This window comes from Rana temporaria, chromosome 3, assembly GCF_905171775.1.
Source record: "Rana temporaria chromosome 3, aRanTem1.1, whole genome shotgun sequence".
Lineage (NCBI taxonomy): Eukaryota > Metazoa > Chordata > Amphibia > Anura > Ranidae > Rana > Rana temporaria.
Genome location: NC_053491.1, coordinates 335,800,841 through 335,824,394, shown reverse-complemented (window position 1 = coordinate 335,824,394; position 23,554 = coordinate 335,800,841). Strand labels below are relative to the sequence as shown.

The window sequence follows — 23,554 nt, the reverse complement described above, 5'->3', positions numbered from 1 at the left end:
CTAACGCTAGTTGTTTCTCTAGAAAAACGCTCAACGCAGAAACTTGTCCTTTCAATGTGCTAAGTGCTAAACCTTTGTCTGCACCTGACTGTAGGAATTCTAGCACTGCCACTGAACTATGAACGTCAAAGGAGCCTTCTGAGCACCATATGTTAAAACGTCTCCACACCTTACAATAGATGTTTTGAGTTTCTACTTTCCTACAATTTAGGAGAGTCTTAGACGCTCAGAAAGCCCCTGCCCCTCAACAATGACTCCTCAGAAGCCAGGCTGCCAGGTTCCACCTGTCTACCTGAGGGCAGCAGATTGGACCCCGAGAAAGAAGGTCGGTCTGGGCCAGAACGCTCCAAGGAGGTTCTATTGCCAGGTTCTTTAGAATGGAGAACCACGGTCTCCTGGGCCAATAAGGAGCGATCAAGATGAGGATCGTATTCTCCCCTTGCAACTTCCTCAATACTGCCGGAATCAGGACCGGAGGGGGGGGAAGGCATAGCACTTTGAAAATGCCCAAGTCTGGGCGAGTGCGTCTATTCCCAGCTCTCCGTCCCATCTGTTTAGGGAGAAGAAAAGACTTGTCTTGGTATTGTGTTTCGAGGCAAAGAGGTCTATGCATGGTATTCCCCATCTCTGAACGATCATGTTGAATACCTCCTGCTTAAGATCCAATCGCCTTCCCTCAGAGTTGTTCTGCTGAGGAAGTCCGCAGTCTGGTTCTGATCTCCCTTCAAGTGGGGTTGCAGACAGGACAATACATTGATTTCGGCCCACTTCAGGATGGCTTCTGCCAGAAGCCATAGGGGAGCAACTTTTTGTACCCCCCTGCCTGGTTGATGTAGGCTACTGTTGGGGAATTGTCCGAACGGATTCTCACATGTTGACCCTGAAGTTCCCCTGAAAGGCTCTGAGCGCTAGTTCTACTGCTCTCAGCTCCCTCCAATTGGAGATCTTTGAGCGTCCTCTTTCCTCCAGGTCCCTTGGACCCACGTGTGCTCCCCAACCTGAACCGCTGGCATCGGTTGTGACTGTCTTGGTCACTGGCAGGATCCACGCGAGACCCTGGGACAGATTTACTCCCTTTCTCCACCACCAGAGTGACCTTTTGACCCGATTTGGGATGGAGATTAAGGCATCCAAAGAGGTCTGACTGTGGTCCCAAACCTTCAGAATAAATAGCTGAAGAGGACGAAAGTGCAGTCCCGCCCAATGTACTGCCAGAAGTGTGGATGTTAGCAATCCCAATCCTGACATGGCCTCCCTGACTGAAACCTGACTGTTGCTCTGCAACCGCAACAGGGTCTTGTCCACCTTTAGGACCTTTTCTGAGGGAAGAAAGACCCTTTGGATCGTTTAGTCCCAGCCCAGAGAGTCACCTTCCTGGGTTATGTGGTGGACTCAACTGGACTTTTCTAGGTTCAGAAGCCATCCCAATTTTTCCAGGATGTCTCTTGCTACCTGAAGATCCTGAACCAATTGTTCCGCTGAGGGTGCAAACAGGAGAAGATTGTCTAGATATGCGACTATTGAAAGACCTTTGAGTCACAGAAAGGCCAGAACTTCTACCATCACCTTTGTGAAGATTCGGGGGGGAAGACGATAGCCCAAAAAGGGAGAGCTTTGAACTGCCTAATGCAGTACCCAATTCCCCGTCCTTACTGCTAGCCTCAGATATTTTTGATGATCCTCGCTATGGGAATAGGTAGATATGCATCCTTTAGATCGATCGATGCCATGAATAGTTTGGCGGGAGTAACGCTCTGACCGAATAGATCAAATCTATTCTGAATCTCCTGTACTTTGACGGAGACATTCAGAGGCTTCAAATTCAGGATGAGCCTGAATTTCCCCGACGGCTTGCGGACCACAAAAATGTGGAGTAAAAGCCTCCATTTTGTCTCCGGACCTGGCACCTGGACAATCACCTCCTGCTCTTTTCCAATTCCTGTAAAGAGGATAGAAGAGCGGAGGCTTTCCTCGCATATTGTAGTTGGTAATAAAAAACCTGATGGTGGGGGATTTGAGAACTCCAACCTGTAGGCCTCGTCTGATGATCCCCAAAACAAAATGGTTTGAGGTGATCACCTCCCACTGTGGGAGGAAGGCCCCCAACCTTCCTCCACTGTTACTGTGTCACTGGGCCTTTTTGGGCTGTTCAGGAGGGCGAAAAAAGCGACGCCCCACGCCCTTTCCCCCTTTGTCCCCAAACTTTCTTTTGTTGACCTGTTTTAGGGGTCTCAGATTCCTAGGAAACTGAAATTTTCTCTTTTTGCCTGTTGCCCAAATTTTCTTTTAATGGGAAAAGCTTTCTTTTTATCAGCCGTCCTATCCAGGACGGCTTCCAGACCAGGCCCAAATAATAAATCTCCGGTAAGAGGTATGCCACAGAGTTTTATCTTAGACGCACTGTCCCCCTGCCACGTCTTAAGCCACAAGGCTCTCCTTGCTGAATTGGTCAGGGCTGAAGATCTGGCGGACATACATGCGTACTGATTCGGCCGAGGCATCTGCCAGATAGGCCACCCCTTTAAGGAGCGTGGGAAAAGCAGCAAGGATAACATACTTTTCTGTATTAGCTTCGATATGCGCCTTAATTTGCGTGAGCCAAAACTCCATATTACGGGCCACTACTGTGGCTGCCATGGCGGGTTTGAGATTTGTCTGTGATGATTCCCAGGACTTTTTCAAAAGGGAATCCATCCTCTTATCCATGGGGTCAGAGAGTACCCCCATATCCTCGAAGGCCAAATCTGTATTTCTGGACACCTGAGAAAATGCTGCGTCTAGTTTTGGAGTTTTATTCCAAACTAAACTATCTTCACCTGCAAAAGGAAACCTTTTTAGTGCATTAAAGAAAAAAGGTTTCCTCTCTGGGTCTTGCCATTCTTTTTTAATGGCATTGACCAACACATCATGGACTGGAAAAACTTTTCTGTTCCTCCAGACCCCTATACATTTGGTCATGGAATGACAAAACTTTATTTTCCTCCTGGATACCTAGAGTGGTGTGGATGGCATCTAAAAGCTCCTCCACATCCTCTAGAGAAAGTTTGTACCTTGAGGCTTTGGAGGACTCCCCGTCCAGCCCCTCTGTATCTGATTCTTCCTGGGAATCAGAAATGGCGCTACCCGCTTCTTCCTCAATGTCCTCCGCTAGACCCTCCGGTTTCTCACCGCTACTAGGGAGAAAATCCGTGGGATTAGGTGAAACAACCTGCTGTGCTGGTGGGACACTGCTCTGGGGCTGGGGCAGTTGAAAAAGAGGAAAAAAGAGCTTGAAAGGACTGAAAGGTACTAGAAAGCTCCTTAACTGACGCCGCCAGCTCTGCCCCCTGTTCTGCTGTCTGTTCTCTTAAAACATCCCCAATACACCGCTTACAGAGCGTTTTCAACCAGGATTCCCCTAGTGTAGATCTGCACACAGGGCACTTCCTCTTAGAGCCATGGGCTGATTTGCTTGAGGCTTTCTGAAAAGAGAAGCAAACAAAAAGACAGCAGCACATTAGCTGGAGCCCACCAGCAATAAACACAGGGATCACCAGGAGTGCCCCCCAGGACCAACCACCACCAGGGTCCCAGAAACTCCTATCCCCACCGACCACCAGGAAGGGAAAACACCCATGGAGCTAATAGGGTATGGGCAGGTGAACACCACCCCAGGGTTCCCTTACCTGCGGCTGGCTGGCGCTTTCCTCGGATGGAGCTGTCCTCGAGACCTCTGTCTCAGACATTGCTGCTCAGCGGAGCGGTGGTCCGTTGTCTCCCTTGCTGACACCTCAGACTGGAGAGACTGCGCCAGCCAGAGTGCGTGGTCCGCTTTCCTAGGCCGCGTCCGGAACCGGAAGACGCGGCCTCGTGTGGCTGTCCCGCCCCCAACCGGAACTGACGTCGCCCATCCTCCGGACCAGCGAGCTCCAAGCTGGCTGCAAAGCAGGGGGGACCTGAGGCAGCCCACAGCGCCACCCTAGGCAGAGAAAATGACGGACCTCCCAGCTTACGCTTTCCCCAAAGAGATGCTGGGATGCACATGCGGCGCTGCAGGTGACGACTCACTAGCCGGCCTGAGCGCCAAATTCAAAAATAAAAAAAATGTAAAATTTTTTAGGCAGAAGATCTCAATCCTCTAAAAATTGCCCAATAAAGCCTCAGCTTCCCCAGCCATCGGCTCCTGGTTCCACAGCGGTGTCTCCCCACTGGAGGAAACACCATAACTGAAGGGCCAGTGGGAGGATGAGACTTAAATATCTGATTGAAGGCGGTGTTTCCTGAGAGGGGAGGAGCCGGGATCTCTCTAAGGTGGCTGTCCTGAAAGACGATCCAGGGAAAATAGCAAAAAGAAAATGGTGTTTTTCAAACTTGTCTCTTGTTTATAGCGCAAAAAAAACAAGCGCTGAAAGCCGAAAAATGGCTTGAGCAGGAAGAGGGTGAAAGTGCCCAGTATTGAGGTGATTAAAGCAGATTTGTGGCAGTCTAAACCTTCCATCAATTGCTTACCTGTGAAACAAGATTGGCCATTTAGGAGCATCAGTGGGGCTAGCAGAGTTTGTGGCCCAGCAGTTGTCCAATATGAGAACCAAGTTAGGATCACTCCTGTGTAGAATATGAACTTCCAGAAAGACTGGGTCTCTGAGTACTTTGACAACAGGGTAGTCCACATCAGCATAGTATGAACTATATCCTCCATCTGCAAGACAAGAAAGTCTACAGTTTATTTTTATAAAAGTTTATAGAAACCAAAGCTAGCCTGTTGGGTGCATGTCACAAGCTACAACCTGCACATCAGTTTTTAGCAGTTGTGAGAGAACAGCCAACTTTTGAAGCAAATTTTTAAGTGTTAAACACCAGGCCGGAGCACTGGGCCCAAAAGAAAAGTTCAAAATTCAGAAGTAGCATGTGCGACACTAGGTTAAGCTTTTCCATTTTGTCAAATTTTTCTCCCCTACTGGTTACAATTGCACTGAAAAAAACCATGAACCCCTTGAAGCTTTGTGTTATACAAGTGTTGGATGGCATAGCAGCAACTGCCACTATATCCCAGACTGGATTGTAGCCTTTCCCACTGCCTTTGCCTGAAGCAGCAGTCTGAGGGGGATATACACTGGCTAATTCCAAAGGGTTTGCCTTAGTGTTGGTAGCACTAGTTTAAATGAGTGCACACAATATGTTTAGTGTCATGTGGTAGTATTCAACTCATTAAGGTGTTGGATCATTTAAGGGTGTGGGTTCCAGGGCATTTTGTCTAGAGAAGCTGCAGGTTACCACTGCAACCATAAGCAATTCAGTGTTGTGCCAAGACATCAGATCCAGGCATTCCCAAGTTGCCAGAGAATCTTAAACCATTCCATTTAGCCATTAAATCCAAGACAGTTGCTCCAATCTTACCTTTTGCTATTACCATTTCCAGCAGAAGAGGTCCTGGGGTGGACACTGGAGATGGTGGCGGCAATGTCAATACTTCAACTTCCAAAGGAATAGTGCCAGTTTTTATATAACTGCAGCGAACAGTTAGCCTGGACAAGGGAATAGTTATGTCAGCTACAAGTATTAAAAGTCTTAACGTTGTGTAGCAACAAAAAATTATCCTTTGCAAGAACCAGCTTGACACAGGTGTGACTCGTCAGGCGACTTAGCCACCTCAGAAGTCACGCACCGTTCTGTACAATGGAACCGTTCTAATAGAAGCGACTGAAGTCACTCCGACTTAGAAAAAGGATCATGTACTACTTTCTCTGAAGTCGTAGGCAGATCCCCTTGCCAAGTCGCTCAGCAAGTCGTGCTGCCCCAGTGTGAACCGGCTCTCAAGGCCAAGACCCTTATCTTGTCCACAGGGCTGGCTACATTTAGTCAGTCTTTAACTTCCATTGAACAAGATAATGGCTCAGTGATGAAATTCTGAAGTCATCCAATTCATGTCTGCCTCCTGCTCACCTAGAAATTTCTAAAAAGTTTTAGAATGTGCATAAGTACTCACTAAACAAGAGGAAATGAAGTTAGCAGCAACGAAATGCTTCTAGTAAATATTTGCTTGTATACATGAACAGGGTTAAAGACTGCAGTCCATACAGTTTGAGGTTTTTGCTTTTTTGAAACAGTCATGTATGACGACTAGGACCACATTAAACATACCTCATTGTACTGTCCCTTGTGACTGAAGATCCTTGCCACATTTGCACCTCTTTGTTTCCAACAAGTGTGCTTTCATAAGTCATGCTGTCAGATGCCTGGGAAAAAAAAAAAAAATAATAATAATTTAGAATGAAACGCTCAAGGTAACTAGAGATGCATCTCCATGCACATATGACCATTGTAACAAAAGGCAAAGACCGAGATTGATAGCTTTTGCATTCTCATTCAGACTAGCCATTAGCAAGATAAACTATGGGATAACAGGCAGCAATAAAAAATGTTTAATGATCAGCAGATATAAAATAGCAACACTTATCTTATTTGGAATTAAAATAAGACCGTGGCCTTTATTAATTGGTTTTAATAAATTTAAATTTTTATTCAACTTTTTCAATAAAATTAATTTTTAACCAAAACAAATACATAATGACCATTTTTCAGTTCAGCTATTACAGCTCGAACTGAATTATAACAAACACATCAGTATTTTTACAACTGTCCCCCTTTTAGGAAAGGTGACCCACCACATTAAAAGGCTGTGACAAAGGGAGGGGGGGTGGGGAGCTCTTAAAGCTATATGTTCTGCCAACGACTGGCTACAAAATCCGTTACAGACCCCTTTTTATAGCGTCCACAGGAGGTTCTAGAATATTTTATGAGTTTAAGGCTCCCCCCAAAGCAGTTACCAGGCTCCCCACTTAACTCATGAGCCCAACCGCCCTGTGAGGGATACTTGAAAATCCTGTGCGGCCATTATCTCATGAGGAAAATGGGGCTAGAAACCCTTATTCCCTTTTCCCCGCATTCCTACAAAACTGGAAGCAATAGTGATCAACTACATGAAGTCCAGATATTTATCATTTAGACACAATGGAACAGGGGACTGAAGATGACTAAAAATTTAAAATCTTATACAATATAAAACAAATACATTTTATGAAGATTGTTAAGATATAACAATGTGATCAGCACAGTTGTACATCTACTGTACAAAAACAAGTTTTACTAAAATGAATTGCAGCTCAGTATGCCAACGCACCAGGGCCTCTGGACCGCCAGAAATTGATCAGTGTGTCATAGTAGAACCAAGATGCCCATCTATAACATGTATAAAGCTGGTTTAGCAGATATGGAAGCTATAATTACCTGCATCAGCCCAAAGGGAGCCAATAAATTGAAACATTCACAGCATTGAGACACGGGCAGTCCAAAAATAAGTATTTTTGGGTGAATGTCTTGGCAAGTGCTCGCCCAAGACCATGTATTCACCCAGGAGCCCCCATACTAGCCTCTGCAGTTTAAAGATAATGCCGATTTGGAGCGTTTGGGAAGTTGACGCCCATGGAAGTTTGATGCAGTTTTTGGACTGCCCTTGTCTCAATGCTTCGCTGTTACTTTAATTTATTGGCTCCCTCTGGTGGAAGGAAATTACAGCTTCCAAATCTACTAAACCAGCTTTGTACATGTTATAGATGGGCATCTTGGTTCTTCTATGACACTGATAGCCTCAAGTTCTGGTGGTCCAGAGGCCCTGGTGTGTTTGCATACTGATCTGAAATTTTGGGTGAATATGCCGTACACAGACCAGTATAAATCTTCTGAAGAAGCTATATACTTTAGCAAAACAATGCTTAAAACTAATAAACATTTCAAAACAAAGACATTAGGGAAAGTATAACAGGATTCACACTATTACACAGTTATAGCGAACGCATGTTGATGTATACATTAAAAAATTTTATTCACCTGGAAATGCCTGTTGCTATGTGGTCCCATGAAATCTGCCTTCGGAATCACCTCCGTTTCTGACGTGATCTCCCTCGGCTCCTCAGCACGCTAATGCTCCTGGGAAATGTGTGTAATTTCCCAGGTTGCCGTGCACTTCCCCTAGGGCTAGAATCGCAGGACTTTGTGAGACTGGAAGTGATGCGATTCATTGAAGATGTCGGTGCCATTTTCAGTATTGGAAAGCCCTTTGTTTTGATCCTATGGACACAGACATAGCAGCCTGCACTGGAGAAGGATCAGTGGTCAGTCTTTTTACCATCCATCGTGCCCTTCTTTACAAATCTTCCAGCTTGTTACCGTTTCTTTGTTGCCATCACAAGTGTGTGCACCACCGCTTGTTGTGATGGCAACCCGAGTGCTTGACGGCGCTGTGCTGCTATTGCAATGTGTGAGAATGGGACAGGCGGTCCATTATCACTCATCATAGAATTCCAGGAAGTGCTTGTGGGCTTCACAATGCCCACAAGCAAAATTACAATGGTCTGGACGGAGTTTTATAAACTCTTTTCAGAATAACTATGCAGAGCAGATTTTAAAATAGTAAGTGACCGGATTTATAACAAAGACGCATCATGAAAGGACATACATTTAAAAAATGCCAATTGTGGTTGGAACCCCGCTTTAAGTCAGTATAATAATCCTTCAAATTTGTATCTTTAAATTCAGTTTCTGGATAGTAAACTGCCAAGAATAAACCTTTTCACCCCTAGGGAAGAAAACTGAACAGGTCTATTCTAACATGAGTAAAAAAAAGAGACAGGATGTCAGCTATTGAAATATGTTTTTGTACATTAGATACACAATTGTTTTGGTCTGATCACATTTTATGAAGATTTATATCTTTAACAATGTAGTTGTCATTTAATATGAAATAGTTTTTTCTAGGCACCTTTAAAGTCACCTGTTCCATTTTCCAAATATTTGGGATTTGGTGCCTTGTGCCATTTATCCTCGGCCAATTCACCCATATGCATCATTTAGTTTTATTAGAAATTGACCACCTCACCTGTTTCACAGAACTGCACGACAAAGGAAGCCTGAAGCCAACAAATGAGCCCGTTTTTGAGGTGCTGAAGCTGGGGCATGAGGTGGAATCTACATCCACCACACTGACTGAATCCAGTATCAAAGATGGCACAGTGAGGTCAGGTGACACAACCACCACCATGCTGCCGTCGGTGCATTGGGCAGTCACTGTGGAAGAAACAAGTGTTAGTAGACAGGTTTAACTCGTTGCTTGCCCTAAACCTTCAAACACTTATACAGCTTTTAGCACTTTGTTTCTACAATTTGACTGAGAAAGGAATTATAATGCAACACCATTGCAGTCCAAACATTAGTGTTCAAATTTAGATTGTTCAGATAAGTAGGCACTGTTCTGACAACACTGGCTCACCTTGTTAACACCCCCCCCCCCCCCCCCAATGTTTATGTATTGAGTTTAGACGAATCCAAAAAGTTGTATCGGCAAGTGTTCAGTTGTCAAAACTTGCTTAAGCTGATGTGAGCGCAAACTACACAACTTACATTTGTTTCCATAGTAACAGGGATTTTCAGGGTCACTCTGGATGTAGCAGCATCCAACACTTTCACAGCGGTCTCTGGACACAGTTATATTAGCACATGGAATGCGGTCAGCTGTTGGAATAGCAGAACATTCTCTAGCACTGGGAGCGTCCATTGCTATACAGAAAGACACAGTAGTTAGTTCAATTTAGGAGGGTGCTGTGCACAATAGAAATACACATATTTTCAGTTCTGCTGGTTGTTGGCAGTGGCAGTTTACTGCAGTGTGGAATTTGCCCTTTGGACCCCCCAGTACTGTATGTAGTTGCTTACAAAGCAAGCTATATAGTGGGTTTTATTTCTAAATTAAAAAATCCCAACAGGGACAGCACACCGACAATCACATAGGAGGCAATTGCCTCCTATATAGTGATGTAAACTTAGGTAGGGACCACAAAGAGTATCAGTGTTGTCCAGAACACTGCAGCCAGACTGGTAGCGGGTAAAAAACATGGGAACCAATCTCCCCAGTCATGAGGACCCTCCACTGGCTAGCCGTAAAGGACCAGGTGACATTCAAGACACACTGCCTCACCCACAAATGCACGCAAGGAAATGCGCCGCAATACCTATGTGAAATTACACACACACACACACACACACACACACACACCCCGATCAACAAATCAGAACCTCCTCCACATCCCAAATCTCGCTACAAAACGAAAATTCACTGTCCAAGGACCTTGGTTATGGAACGCTCTACCCTCAGACATTTGGATATATATAAAAATCAGGCCTTCAGAAAAACTTAAGACCCATCTATTGTGAAGCATGGCTGGACGACCACATTGGTTACAGCGCCTTGAGGCAATTTAGTTTGCATTTGTAACGCTATACAAGTTACTCACTCAAGAACAATGGTGCTGCATCACAGGTTTTTGACTGTTCAGTGGGATGAAACCATTTTAACCCACCTCACCTTTGTGCATTGCGTGCTGTTGCAGTGTGGCACACTAATTTAGTTTGCTATAAAGTAAAGCATTAGGTCATGGGATGGTACAGCCCTGAGCAGGTCCATCTTCCAGTTCAGGTGGAAAGTTAGGGAGAACAAAAAAAAAAAAAAAAAAAAAAAGCAGCATTCACCCGAGGCGATTAGGCCTGGTTACCCTTGCAGATACATGGGTGGGGGGGTGGTGTCACTAGACAGGAGGTTGAATTTTTACTGCCTTCCAATTGCACAAAAGGCAGCCGTATGCACAAGTATGTCACGTTTGATGAGCATTACCACCTGCTCAACAAGACCCAAAGGGGGTTATTTACGAAAGGCAAATCCACTTTGCACTACAAGTGCAAAGTGCACTTAAAATTGCAGTTACTGCAAATCTGAGGGGTAGATCTGAAATGAGGGGAAGCTCTGCTGATATTATTCAATGTGCAAGCTAAAATGCTGTTTATTTTCCTTGCATGTCCCGCTCAGATCTACAGCAACTGCTGTTCCCTCCACAATAAAACCTTCTGTACCCACCATGTTGACTGCTTGGTAAGCTGTGATGTAACAGTAATAAAGTCTCAAATTCTTAGGTGGCCAGATATGAGAATTACATTGCAACACTGGCAGTCACAATTATAAGAACTGAAAAACCCAGGCAAAGAGCTGCACCTGTTGTACAAACATTATAATACAACAGTACAAAACATAATCTGCAAGCCTCTGGAAAGCTCAAATGAGCAATTAGATATTTGACGCAAAGCTTACCAAAGAGAACTGGGCATTTGAGGTCCTTTTTGTGGTACTGATATTTTCCATTATGAAGAAATTCTTCCAAACTAATAGTCATCACATGTCCTCCATCCTGAGGAAAAAGAAAGCTTAGTTCACCTAGAATGCAAGGCACTAATCATATTCGCTTCTTGCATAGTCGTCAATGGTTACTATGCTGCCCACTCCCTTTAAGCAATACAGAGTGGGAGAGGTCAAATATGCCGCCCACCATAGTTAACATGTGAAGTCCCCCTAGCTTCTAGCAAGATGCTCAAACTCCATATTGAGTTTGGACCGCAAGATAAGCAACAACCTGTCAAGGTGTGGACTTGGTCTTCTCATTAGGTCACTGGAACCTCCAAATCAGAAGAGGATCCCACATAGCTTTGGGGAGAGGACATCGCTTTACAGCTTTTGTCCTTTGGAGGGGTTTCGCTACTACAAAGGGCAAGTTGAAAACTAGCCCAACTCGTGTGTGTTGAGTAGGGATGAGCTTCGTATTCGTAGTCGAACTCATGTTTGACTCGGAACATCGTATGTTCGATCGTTCGTTGAAATACGAACAAAACGGGTCGTTCGCGCCAAATTCGAGTTACGTTTCACAGACCATAATTCACTGCGGCATCGCTGGCTGATTGGCCAAGCATGCTCTATGGCCAAGCATGCTCTATGACCCGCATGCTTGGCCAAAAAAACGGAGAGCCATAATTGGCCAAAGCCAGGGTGGCTTTGGCCAATTATGGCTCAGGGGGTTTAGTACACACCACACACTATAAAAGGCCGCCTGCAGGTCGGCCTTGTGTGTTGCGGTGGTTAAGAAAAGGACAGAGTGTCATTTTTTGCAGGTAGATAGAGCAGGCAGGCAAGTCAGTTAATGTTACAGTGTGTAGAGGAGAGATCATACATACCAGGTGTTGTACATATATTTATACAGTTGTGGCCAAAAGTTTTGAGAATGACACAAATATTAGTTGTCACAAAGTTTGCTGCTAAACTGCTTTTAGATCTTTGTTTCAGTTGTCTGTGATGTAGTGAAATTGATTACACACACACACACACACACTTCAAAGGCTTTTATCGACAATTACATGACATTTATGCAAAGAGTCAGTATTTGCAGTGTTAGCCCTTCTTTTTCAGGACCTCTGCAATTCGACTGGGCATGCTCTCAATCAACTTCTGGGCCAATTCCTGACCGATAGCAACCCATTCTTTCATAATCACTTCTTGGAGTTTGTCAGAATTAGTGGGTTTTTGTTTGTCCACAAGTTCTCAATGGGATTAAGATTTAGGGAGTTTCCAGGCCATGGACCCAAAATGTCAACGTTTTGGTCCCCGAGCCACTTAGTTATCACTTTCCATCGTGCTGGAAAATGCATTGTTCAAACTGTTGTTGGAAGAAGTTGCTTGTTGGGGGGTGTTTTGGTACCATTCTTTATTTATGGCTGTGTTTTTGGGCAAAATTGTGAGTGAGCCCACTCCCTTGGATGAGAAGCAACCCCCACACATTAATGGTCTCAGGATGCTTTACTGGCATGACACAGGACTGATGGTAGCGCTCACCTTTTCTTCTCTGGACAAGCCTTTTTCCTGATGCCCCAATCGGAAAGAGGCTTCATATTTTCTGCAGAAGATCAATCTGTCCCTGATGTTTTTTTTGGCTTCTTTGCTCCCCTTCTTGACACCAGGCCATCTTCCAAAAGTCTTTGCCTCACTGTGCGTGCAGATGCGCTCACACCTGCCTGCTGCCATTCCTGAGCAAGCTCTGCACTGGTGGCACTCCGATCCCACAGCTGAATCCTCTTTAGGACACGGTCCTGGCGCTTGCTGGACTTTCTTGGGCACCCTGAAGCCTTCTTCACAAATGCAGTGGACATTTTTTTTTTATGGGATCAAAGAGGAACTTTGCAATAAATTGCAATTCGTCTGATCACTCTTCATAACATTCTGGAGTACATTCTGGAGTATATGCAATTCCCCCCCCCCCATCTCAAAAACTGAGGCAGCAAACTTTGTGAAAATTAGTATTTGTGTCACTCAAAACTTTGGCCATGGCTGTATAATTTAGCTAGATCAGTTCTTCCCAATTTACTGGCAGGCAGGTGATTGTGCCAACTGTAGTATTCTTACGTGGTTTGTTGCCTGTGTCCTCTGTAGTTTGCACCTAAAGCTACTTGATGTGTACTGGCCGTGTGCCCTGTAGTTTGCACCTAAAGATTCAGGCGCAGCGATTTTAATGATGCTTAAATAAAATAAATGAAAAATTCCTTTAAAAAATTGTACCTGCTGGGTGTCTATAGTATGCCTGTGAAAACGTCTGAGAACCCGGGTCTTGCCCGAGGGAACATGCATCAATGGAAATTAAAAAAAAAAAAAAAAAAAAAAAAAAAAAAAAACAAACTCTCCATTGATACATGTTCCCTGGGGCATGACCCAGGTTCTCAAAAGACGTTTTACAACAATAACTTGCATATTAGGCTTTAAAATGAGCACTTATGAATTCAAACGTGCGAGTCCCATAGACGTCAATGGGGTTCTAAATGTTTGTGCGAACATTAGGTCCGTTTGAAGGTTCTGGTGCGAGCCGAACGGGGGGGGGGGGGGGGTTGGGGTTGTTCGGCTCATCCCTAGTGTTAAGTGAATAGCACAAAGGACATACACAATTCAAAAATACATTCCTAGACAGCTACAGGTGTCCCCCAGTCTCCTGTTCTGTAGCAGAAAAATCTGAGCTGGCTATACAACATCTATCATGGCAGCATTAAAAAAATTAAAATAGATTTCTGGAAACAGCAAAATTTCTAAATGGAAATGTGGTTTGTGAAAAGTTCAGGTGTTAAAGTTGAATGTTAAAGAAACTTCCCCCCCGCCGCTACCCATCAACAGTGACCACCAAAAGAGCAGTACTAAAGCCTGGAAGACATTCCAAACTTTCTCATAGATGCACATCAAGAGTAATTTAATTGCAGTCTTTTGCTGCCGATTTCAGCAGGTTACCCATCTTACCTCTTTTTTCATAAAGCAGCTATCAAATGAAGCACCAACCATTACAGATCCATCCAAATCCTGTCCTACCCATGTGCCACAAGCAGAATTATTGTGCAAGTAGTGAGGCTTTCCATTAAAATCTAAAGAAAAAGGAAAAGGGGAAAAAAAGAAAAATCACAAAGTCAGGCTTTCAGGGGAGTGCACATAAAACAGATTTGATACATTCACAGTCAGGCAGCAGGCTGTATTTACACCTATGCATTTTTAGTGCTTTTTGCACTACAGAACATGTTCCATAGGAAACCATGGTAAATGGACTGTAGTGCAAATCTGCAAAATGCATTGGTGTGAATCCAGCCCAAATACCTTTTTGATAACCTGCAGTGTGACACACTACCTGAAGAGCACCTTGAGACAAACAGCTCAGTAGGTTTTGCTTTGTAGAGCATGTCAATCACCATGTAATGCAATGCTGCTGCTGCACGTCTAGCAATATAGGATTACCCTGTGAGGGCAACCCCCAGGGCCGGACTGGGAATGAAAACCAGCCCTGGAAATAATTTCATACCAGCCCCACAGCATAACGTCATTATTTTCTTGTTCATAAAAAGGAAAAACATTTTAAAGCACATTTGAAGAGTGTATTATGTAAAGATATGACACAAATGAAAACACACAGACTCCGCTGTGCTCCCCCTCAAGGGTCCCCACTCACCAGATCCAACTCCCCGCCAGGGCTACACAGCATGTAGTAGGTATATGTAGGTATAGTGGAAAACTGGGAAGCCTATACTACATGCTGTGTACTCCTGGCGGGGAGTTGGATCTGGTGAGTGGGGACCCTTGTGGGGGAGCACCGGGACCACCGCGAATGCTGTATCAGCTGTATAGGAACACCTTTCCTCACTGTAAGAACCTGCATCCATAAGCCCTGACTGTAATCAATAGAACTTCTCCCACTAGAGACTATTGTGTTTTATGTTTTTATGTGATCTCCTTCATGTGGCCTTACCGGTCAGACATCATATAGCCTTAGACCTGAGGCTGCAATTGGACTATATACTTTCATTCACTGTATGATTATTTTAATTCTCACCTACACATAGCATTTGTTAACAGAGGCGTACCTAGAGCATTTGCCACCCGGGGCGGATCCTATATCTGGCACCCCCCCCCCCCCCACCATAACATGTAAAAACACCCCACTGTGCTCCCTGCATCCTTCAATATCTTTTTGTCACTTATGTGTACCCCCTCTCCACAACTGCACCTCTGGGCCCCTTTACATTACACAGCACCCTGCACCCCTTTACATTACACAGCACCCTGCACCCCTTTACATTACACAGCCCCCCACAGCTCTGGACACCTGTATGTTACACAGATACCCCCCTAACAGTTCTGGACCCCTGCATTTTACACATACCACCCTACAGTGTAGGTCCCCGCTACAGTACAGACCCCCGGAGAGCCATCTGCTGGGAAGCAGAGGATCAGATGAGTAGAAGTGTTTATTTCACCCCTAGATAAAGCCAGAAAGTAACCCTTGCAGTGCAAGTACAGCCCCAGAGTTGGGCTTCAGGATCACCTCTTGTTTTGGTTACAACTTTGAATTTTCCCTCACATTCAGTGATCATTGGGACAGACAGAGAAGCTACCTAGTAGGAAAACAGACAGAAATTAAAATGAGGTTCAAACCCTTCTTTATTCTACTCCCCCTAAAAAAAATAAAAAAAAAATAAAAAACGTTTTGGTATACATATAATTCATAAGGCTAAAAACAGACCAGTGGCCATGAAGTGAAACATCTTACAGCTTCTGAAGTTTCAATCTACATGAAATCATAACAAAATACCTGGGCTAAGTATTGCCAGGTTTGGCATGCAGGAGCAAAGGCGCTTTCTTGACTTCTCCTGGGGTTAGGCCTCTTTCACACGGAGCGGATCCGTAATTGATCCGATCCGTGTGTGTCTGTCAGCTCAGCGGGGATCCCCGCTGAGCTGTCGACGGACAGGGCGGTCCCCGCACACAGTGGAGAGACCGCCCTGTCTCTCCTCCGCTCTCCCCTATGGGGAATCAGATGAATACGGACCGTGTGTCCGTATTCATCCGATCCGTTCCGCCTGACGGAAGAAAAATAGGGTTTTCTTCCATCCGCAAAAGCAGATCTTTGCGGACGCGGATGGTTGCGGACGTTAGCGGATGCATCATCCGCTAACGTCTGCAATCCCATAGGGAACCATTACAAGTCCGTAAACGGACTTGTAATAAACGGACCGTTCGTCCGTACGTCTGAAAGGGGCCTTAGTTCGATCATCAGACCCCCCTCCCCACCCTACATCAAAACACACATGGAGACTGGAGGGCCTGTGACTTTGCAGGGGCAGGGGGGGGTGCGTGCCAGTCTGCACACCCGGGATCCCCTTCTCTCCGTGGTCGCGGCAGCGAATGTCACAGCCGAACCGAGCAGAGAGTAGCCGCCTCCTCCTTTATGTCTACACAGTGCTGTTGGATGGAGGGAAGTGGGGTGGTCTGTAGGACTCTACAGCAAGTTTTAGATAGCACATAGGAAGATAGAGCAAAGTATTAAATGTACTTCGTTCCCTGGCAAACAGAACACATTAAAAATAGAAGTGAGACTTCTTCATTAACCATTTCCCATTCCAAAGCATTGCTAGTTTTTGTCAGCCACTCGTGATTAACTCACATATCTGCTGAATCACCCTTCTGTTTCTTGCATTAGCTTTACCACTTTCTGTGTCACTTGCACACTAAACAAAGGTAATGAAGATGGTGCCTTGTGCCAGTCTGCACACCCGGGATCCCCTTCTCTCCGTGGTCGCTGCAGCAAATGTCACAGCCGAACCGAGCAGAGAGTAGCCGCCTCCCTCTCCTCTATGTCTACACAGTGCTGTGCATGCAGGAGGAGGGGGAGGCGGCAACTCTCTGCTCGGTTCGGCTGTGACATTCGCCGCCGCGACCACGGAGAGAAGGGGATAATTGGGCCGGGTGTGCCGACTGTCCCCCCCCCCCCACAATCTCGGGCTCTCCCTGTGTGTTCTGTGCCGCTGCCTTACCTCGCGGCGCTCTCTGCTTCAGTCGGGGGGGGCACCGGTCTGACCCCCCCCAGCGTGTGGGCGGTGCTGGCGCCGCACGGGACGATGGAACTAGATCTGATGATCAGTTCTCCTGCTCGGCTCCTCCCCTCCCTCGACACGTGATCGCTCCAGCCTCCAGTCCACACAGTGCGGGAAGGAATGGAAAGTGCAGCGGCGAGCATGGCAGCCGCAACCCGCCGGCCCTTTTTATTCACATAATGTGACATAACTTGACACTGGAGTGACTACACCTATGCATAATTGCAAAGTGCGGCCGCGGCCGTAGCCCACAGCTGATTAGTTTGACTGACAGCAGGCGGCCTACCGGGAATTTTCCCGGTATCCCGGTAGGCCAGTCCGGCCCTGGCAACCCCTCACCCAAAGCGCATTGTTTTTGCACAAAGTTATGGATGAAGGAATTAAGTGGTTATTTCAATTTGCCCCTTTTTGGAAGATTCAGACTTAAACACTTGATATTTAGCGTGTTCATGAACACTTCTCTTCACAGGGGTTTTATTTGAGTCTCACCCTAGACAAACATTTTTTATAACTCTGGATTTAACCACAACTTACTTTTGGATCCATCATTCCAAACAGGACACAGTCACAAGGTTTTGAAGAGGAAAATCTCACTTTTGTTAATTAGGAAACATGCAGCAGCCCTCCTTTCTAAGTGGATGACAACTTCGTTCCAAGTGTAGCGCCTGGCTACTTTCATAGCAGGTGCTGCTGTAAATTTAGAGGGGGGGTCATAGAGTTACTTGCCTCTGACCATGTTTATTTGGCCAAGTTTAAGGGCCTCTGTGCCAGCTCTGGCTGTACCATGTGCCCATGCTTGCTGTCTGGGGACTCTCACCCCAGACAGCAGGTGGCAGTAGTGAGGTCAGGGTCGTGTGGATGCTTCTCTTCGGCAGCCAATTAGGAGGGTTGATCGCCTTGCTGTGCATGCTGGGGAGAGGTATTTAAAAGCAGACGCCATTGGTTTGCGTCGTCGCCTTGCCACCATCCACCTGGGCAGTTGTCCCACCACCTCCGTGCGTGGCCCTCCTGGCCGGGGTGTGATGCAGTGTTCTTGGCTCTGGGCCACGTTGGTCTGGAGCATTAACCTGCCTCGTAGACTCAGTAGATAGAGTCTGCAAGTGGTCCTGGGCTGTCTGTACCGTGGGAGGAAGCCAATCGATGGAGAACCTGCCTGGGGGATACCGAGCACGAGGCTGGTGTCTCAGGAGAGGCCCGCTTGCTCAAAGGAAAGAGGCTGGACGCCTATCAGTTTGATGTTACTAGAGCCGTTTAAAGGAGATCCGGGTGCTGAATCCAGTTAAGAAGGATTTGGGACCGAAACTATCTTCACCTTTTGGAGGGTCTGTGGCAGAGACTTCACCCTAAATCTTCTGAGTGATACTCTGGCGAGAGGCATCCAGATGCACTATACCCACTCTGGCTAGCGTGGCGATGAAAAGTTGTTGATGGAAGCAGGACTGTTTCCAGGAACCAGTTACACCTGAATCTGTCACCTTCCATTCCTTCAACTCTCTACTATTTACCATTTAACCCTGTTGGGTAATAAAGCACAGAAAAGGCAGCGACACTGTGGACATTAACTTTATTACAGCTCTCATCCAGTACCCTAGATGGCGGAGATGGAGGCAACGTGCCGCCAAAAATCAAACCAGCAGCTCCTTTGGGGGTAGTGCTACACAAGGTAGGTCTGCCATCAACTCTCATTATACCAATGTTCCCAATAGAACAGTGCAATAGATCCCTGCATCAACATTGTGTTGACGCAGGATCAGTTTCTTCATTCAGCCTCCTGGTTGAATGCCTGAGAATTTATACCCCACTTGATATCAAAAAGAAATTGTAGAAGAGGTTTAAAGCACAATTGCAGTATTACTTTGGCTTTAACCACTTAAGGACCCCTTCACGCAGATATACGTCGGCAGAATGGCACGGCTGGGCACAATCACGTACCTATACGTGTCTCTAAAACCAGCCATGTGGTCGCGAGCGCGCCCGTTACCCGATAGCCGCCGGTGTCCTGCAATCAGTCACCGGAGCTGAAGAACAGGGAGAGGTGTGTAAACACACCTTCCCTGTTCTTCATTGTGGCAGTGTCATTGACATTGATCGTCTTTCCCTATATCAGGGAACAGATGATCAATGACGTCACACATCCAGCCCCCCTACAGTTAGAAACACATATGAGGTCACACTTAACCACTAGGGGCACTGTAGGGGGTTAACCCCTAAACCGCAATTGTCATTTTCACAGTAATGAATTTATTTTTATAGCACTTTTTGCTGTAAAATATGACAATGGTCCCAAAATTGTCCGATGTGTCCGCCATAATGTCGCAGTCATGGAAAAAAAAAAAAAAAAAAAAAACACCCTATCCCCAATTTTGTTTGCGCAAACCAATCGATAAACGCTTATTGCGATTTTTTTTAACAAAGGAAAAAGGATACGTATCAGCCTAAACTGAGGAAAAAAAAATTAAATAAATTGAATTTGTCAAAGTTGTCGCACTATTTTTGTTTAGAGCAATAATAAAAACCGCAGAGGTGATCAAATACCACCAAAAGAAAGCTTTATTTGTGGGGAAAAAAAAAAAAAGGACGCCAAGTTTGGGAGCCATGTCGCACAACTGCGCAATTGTCAGTTAAAGCGACGCAGTGCCGAATCGCAAAAAGGGGCAAGGTCCTTAACCTGCATAATGGTCCGGGTCTTAAGTGGTTAAATATGTTAGCTTGTTTGGGCCAAGAACATCATTAATTTGAAGGGGCATTAGCAGTAGATGTGTCCACAAAAAACAAAACAAAAAAGTGTACTTTGTCAGTCAAAACTTTCCCCCACATCAGATCATGCTAGCAGAACAAATTTTCCACAAACTTCATGATACTATCCAAATTTATGATGCCAAGTGGAATCCTTGGTGGTTATTGCATTTCCAAGATTAACCTGAATTTTGTATTTTTTGGTATCTGAATGGGACTGTATTGATTTTTGTTCTATACATTTTGCCCTTTTTTTTTTATCTACTTTGGCTTTTTACTTTGCTCTTATTACTATGCTCCTTCCGTTTTTCTTATTTTATCACTCTTATTCTGGGTCTACAGTTGGATGATGTATTATCTACCTTATATTCAAACTCGGTGGCTAAGGCCCCGTACACACGATAGAATCTATCCGCAGATAAATCCCATCGAATGGGTTTCAGCGGATAGATTCTATGGTGTGTACACTCCGGCGGATATTTATCCGCGGATATTTCCGAATTCCAGCAGATAAATATTTGTCGACATGCACAGCATATCTATCTGCTGGAATCGGATCCCACAGATGGATCCGCTCGTCTGTACAGACTCACCGGATCCATCCGTCCGTCCAAAGGGATTCCCCGCACGCGTCGTAATGATTTGACGCATGCGTGGAATTCCTTATATGACAGCGTCGCGCCCGTCATAATCGCGGCGGCGACACGTCATCGCCAGAGGATTTCAATGCGATGGTGTGTACACGCCATCGCATTGAAATCTGCTGAAATCCTCGAGAGGATTTATCCGCGGATACGGTCCGCTGGACCGTATCCGCGGATAAATCCTCTCGTGTGTATGGGGCCTTTTTGATTTTGAATCTTTTTGATTGTCTCAGAATGCATATGTCCTTCTAAAAATATTTTTCTACTGTGTTTTCAGTTATCTTTGTACAAGTTTTTGTGATGTGCATTTTTTGTTGCCAGTGTTACTCATCCAAGAACCAGCTCACTGCGCAAGAAACCCCCCCAAATCCTAGAGGGCCACAGAAGCTGCATTATATTTTAAAAGTAATACAATAGTCATATACTGGCTCTTACCCCAGCAAGTTTATTGTAAAAGCACTGACTGGTCACTCTAGTAGCCCCAGAAACATAGCTATACAAGCCAAAACCACACAGAATACCACATAATGAAAATGAATACTGCTTGTACTCACCTATAACCGACAGAACAAAAGCAACATCATTCAGCAGTGAAGGGAGCGAGAATTGCATGTAATCATACCCACAACGCAGGCGGGATGGGTCATCCCAAGAATCCAAATTGCCAGACACAAAGCCACAGACCCAAAGCACCCCTACAAGGATAAAAGCCATTTTGCCTAGCAGCTGCCAATACCACCAGTAGCCAAAAGCTCCCTATTTACATGCTGGCTCATTAACTGATTGGGCAGCTATTGTGGTAAGCACAGGTGTAGTGCATGTTGTTAAAGGCCAACTATCAAGTTCTAGGAAGTTTCATTAACTCATTCCTAGCTTATATTCTTTAGGTAAACACGTTTGGAGGAGTTTTAAACTACTAAGGTTAGGTTCATATGGGCCTGCACACTGGCAGCTGTCAAAGTTAGCTTTGGTAATAAGCGATGCAATGCATATTTCAGTACGTCTCACTGCTTCCTTGTTTTTTTGTTTTATTAACTTTATTTGAAGTGTCCTATAGTGACACTTCATTCATGTTTCTGCACAGCAGTGCATTGTGCTCCTGTGCGGTGCCATGTGGTGGTATAAGGGTTGCCACCTGTCCGGGATTTTTTTTACATAGTAGGTGAGGTTAAAAAAAGACACATCAAGTCCAACCTATGTGTGTGATTATATGTCAGTGTTACATTGTATATCCCTGTATGTTGCGTTCGTTCAGGTGCTTAGATAATAGTATTTTGAAACTATCGATGCCCCCTGCTGAAACCACTGCCTGTGGAAAAGAATTCCACATTCTTGCTGCTCTTATAGTAAAGAATCCTCTATGCAGTTTAAGGTTAAACCTCTTTTCTTCTAATTTTAATGAGTGGCCACGTGAGTGAGGTAGCAGAGGTACGTTGGACTGGAGGAGAGGGCATAGGCTCAGCGGTGTCCCTCCTAAATACAATATACAGGGTGGGCCATTTATATGGATACACCTTAATAAAATGTGAATGGTTGGTAATATTAACTTCCTGTTTGTGGCACATTAGTATATGTGAGGGGGGGGGGGGACTTTTCAAGATGGGTGGTGACCGTGGCAGCCATTTTGAAGTTGGCCATTTTGAATCCAACTTTTGTTTTGTCAATAGGAAGAGGGTCACATGTGACACATCAAACTTGTTGGGAATTTCACAAGAAAAACAGTGTTGTGCTTGGTTTTAACGTAACTTTATTCTTTCATGAGTTATTTACAAGTTTCTGACCACTTAAAAAATGTGTTCAATGTGCTCTCCAGTGACATGCGACGAGTGATACGCTGTGGGCTCTTGCTGTGGGCTCTTGCTGAATGAAGCTAGGACAGCCAGTGATGTTTTTTCATTAGACCCCTTTCACACTGGATACGTCTATAGCGGAGCGTTAAAATCGAGGTAAATTTGCGGTAAAACACCGCTATTTTACCGCAAATTTACCGCGATTTTACCGCTCCGCTATAGGCTTATCCAGTGTGAAAGGGGTCTAATGAAGAAACCTCAGTGGCTGTCCTAGCTTCATTCAGCAAGAGCCCACAGTGTAGCACTCGTCGCATGTCACTGGAGAGTAGGGTTGCCACCTCATCCCTTTAAAAGGGAACACATCTGAATTACACAGGTTCTGTGGCTGATTAAGGTGGTAATTAAACTCACTTGGTGCCTTATCTGCATTAAATTAGCCTCAGAATCTGTGTAATTCAGATGTGTTCCTTTTTAAAGGGATGAGGTGGCAACCCTACTGGAGAGCACATTGAACACATTTTATAAGTGGTCAGAAACTTGTAAATAACTCATGAAAGAATAAAATTACTTTAAAACCAAGCACACCATTGTTTTTCTTGTGAAATTCCCAACAAGTTTGATGTGTCACATGACCCTCTTCCTATTGTAGTGCCTGTGTACTTATCAGCAGCCCTCAAAATTTCCACTCGCCTACTAGCATTTGGCGAGTGGATTTAAGCTGGGGGCAAGTGATGACAGGGCTGCATGACCAATCTCCCTCCAATCTGTGCCTACACTTAGAGTCCAGATGAGATTGGCGGGCGAAGAGGAAAGGTGCATGCTCGGGAAAAGTAGTCTGGTGTGCCGCGCACAGGCAGAGCAGTACACAGGTGCTCTCCTTACAATTCTCATTAAGCCATGGGACCTAACAGTATGACCCCTCTGAGCCTGCCCCCTCCCCTGGGCCCGACCAATGTAGCTGGAGAGCAGAAAGTAATGAGTGAGGTGGAGGATTGCAAAAATTACCACTCCGGTGCAGCGCTCACTGAAAGTTGCCCTGACTTGAGAGCGGCAGCCTTCTAGTTTGTGCAGTTTTCTTCT

The 23,554-nt window shown here is 45.3% G+C and overlaps 1 protein-coding gene across 1 annotated transcript in view; it reads right to left on the bottom strand.

Annotated features, from left to right (window-relative positions):
• LOC120932575 (zona pellucida sperm-binding protein 4-like) overlaps positions 1-21,429 on the bottom strand; it is a 30,976-nt gene extending 9,547 nt beyond the window's left edge. Inside the window, exons 1-8 of the mRNA XM_040345060.1 lie at positions 21,239-21,429; positions 14,186-14,307; positions 11,174-11,270; positions 9,436-9,591; positions 8,915-9,102; positions 6,121-6,215; positions 5,377-5,504; positions 4,489-4,678 (exon numbers count right to left, since the gene is read on the bottom strand). Coding sequence (XP_040200994.1) covers positions 4,489-4,678; positions 5,377-5,504; positions 6,121-6,215; positions 8,915-9,102; positions 9,436-9,591; positions 11,174-11,270; positions 14,186-14,307; positions 21,239-21,398 — 1,136 coding nt within the window. The 5' untranslated portion in view covers positions 21,399-21,429. The remainder of the gene's footprint in view (positions 1-4,488; positions 4,679-5,376; positions 5,505-6,120; positions 6,216-8,914; positions 9,103-9,435; positions 9,592-11,173; positions 11,271-14,185; positions 14,308-21,238) is intronic.
• Between the last annotated feature and the right edge of the window lie 2,125 nt (positions 21,430-23,554).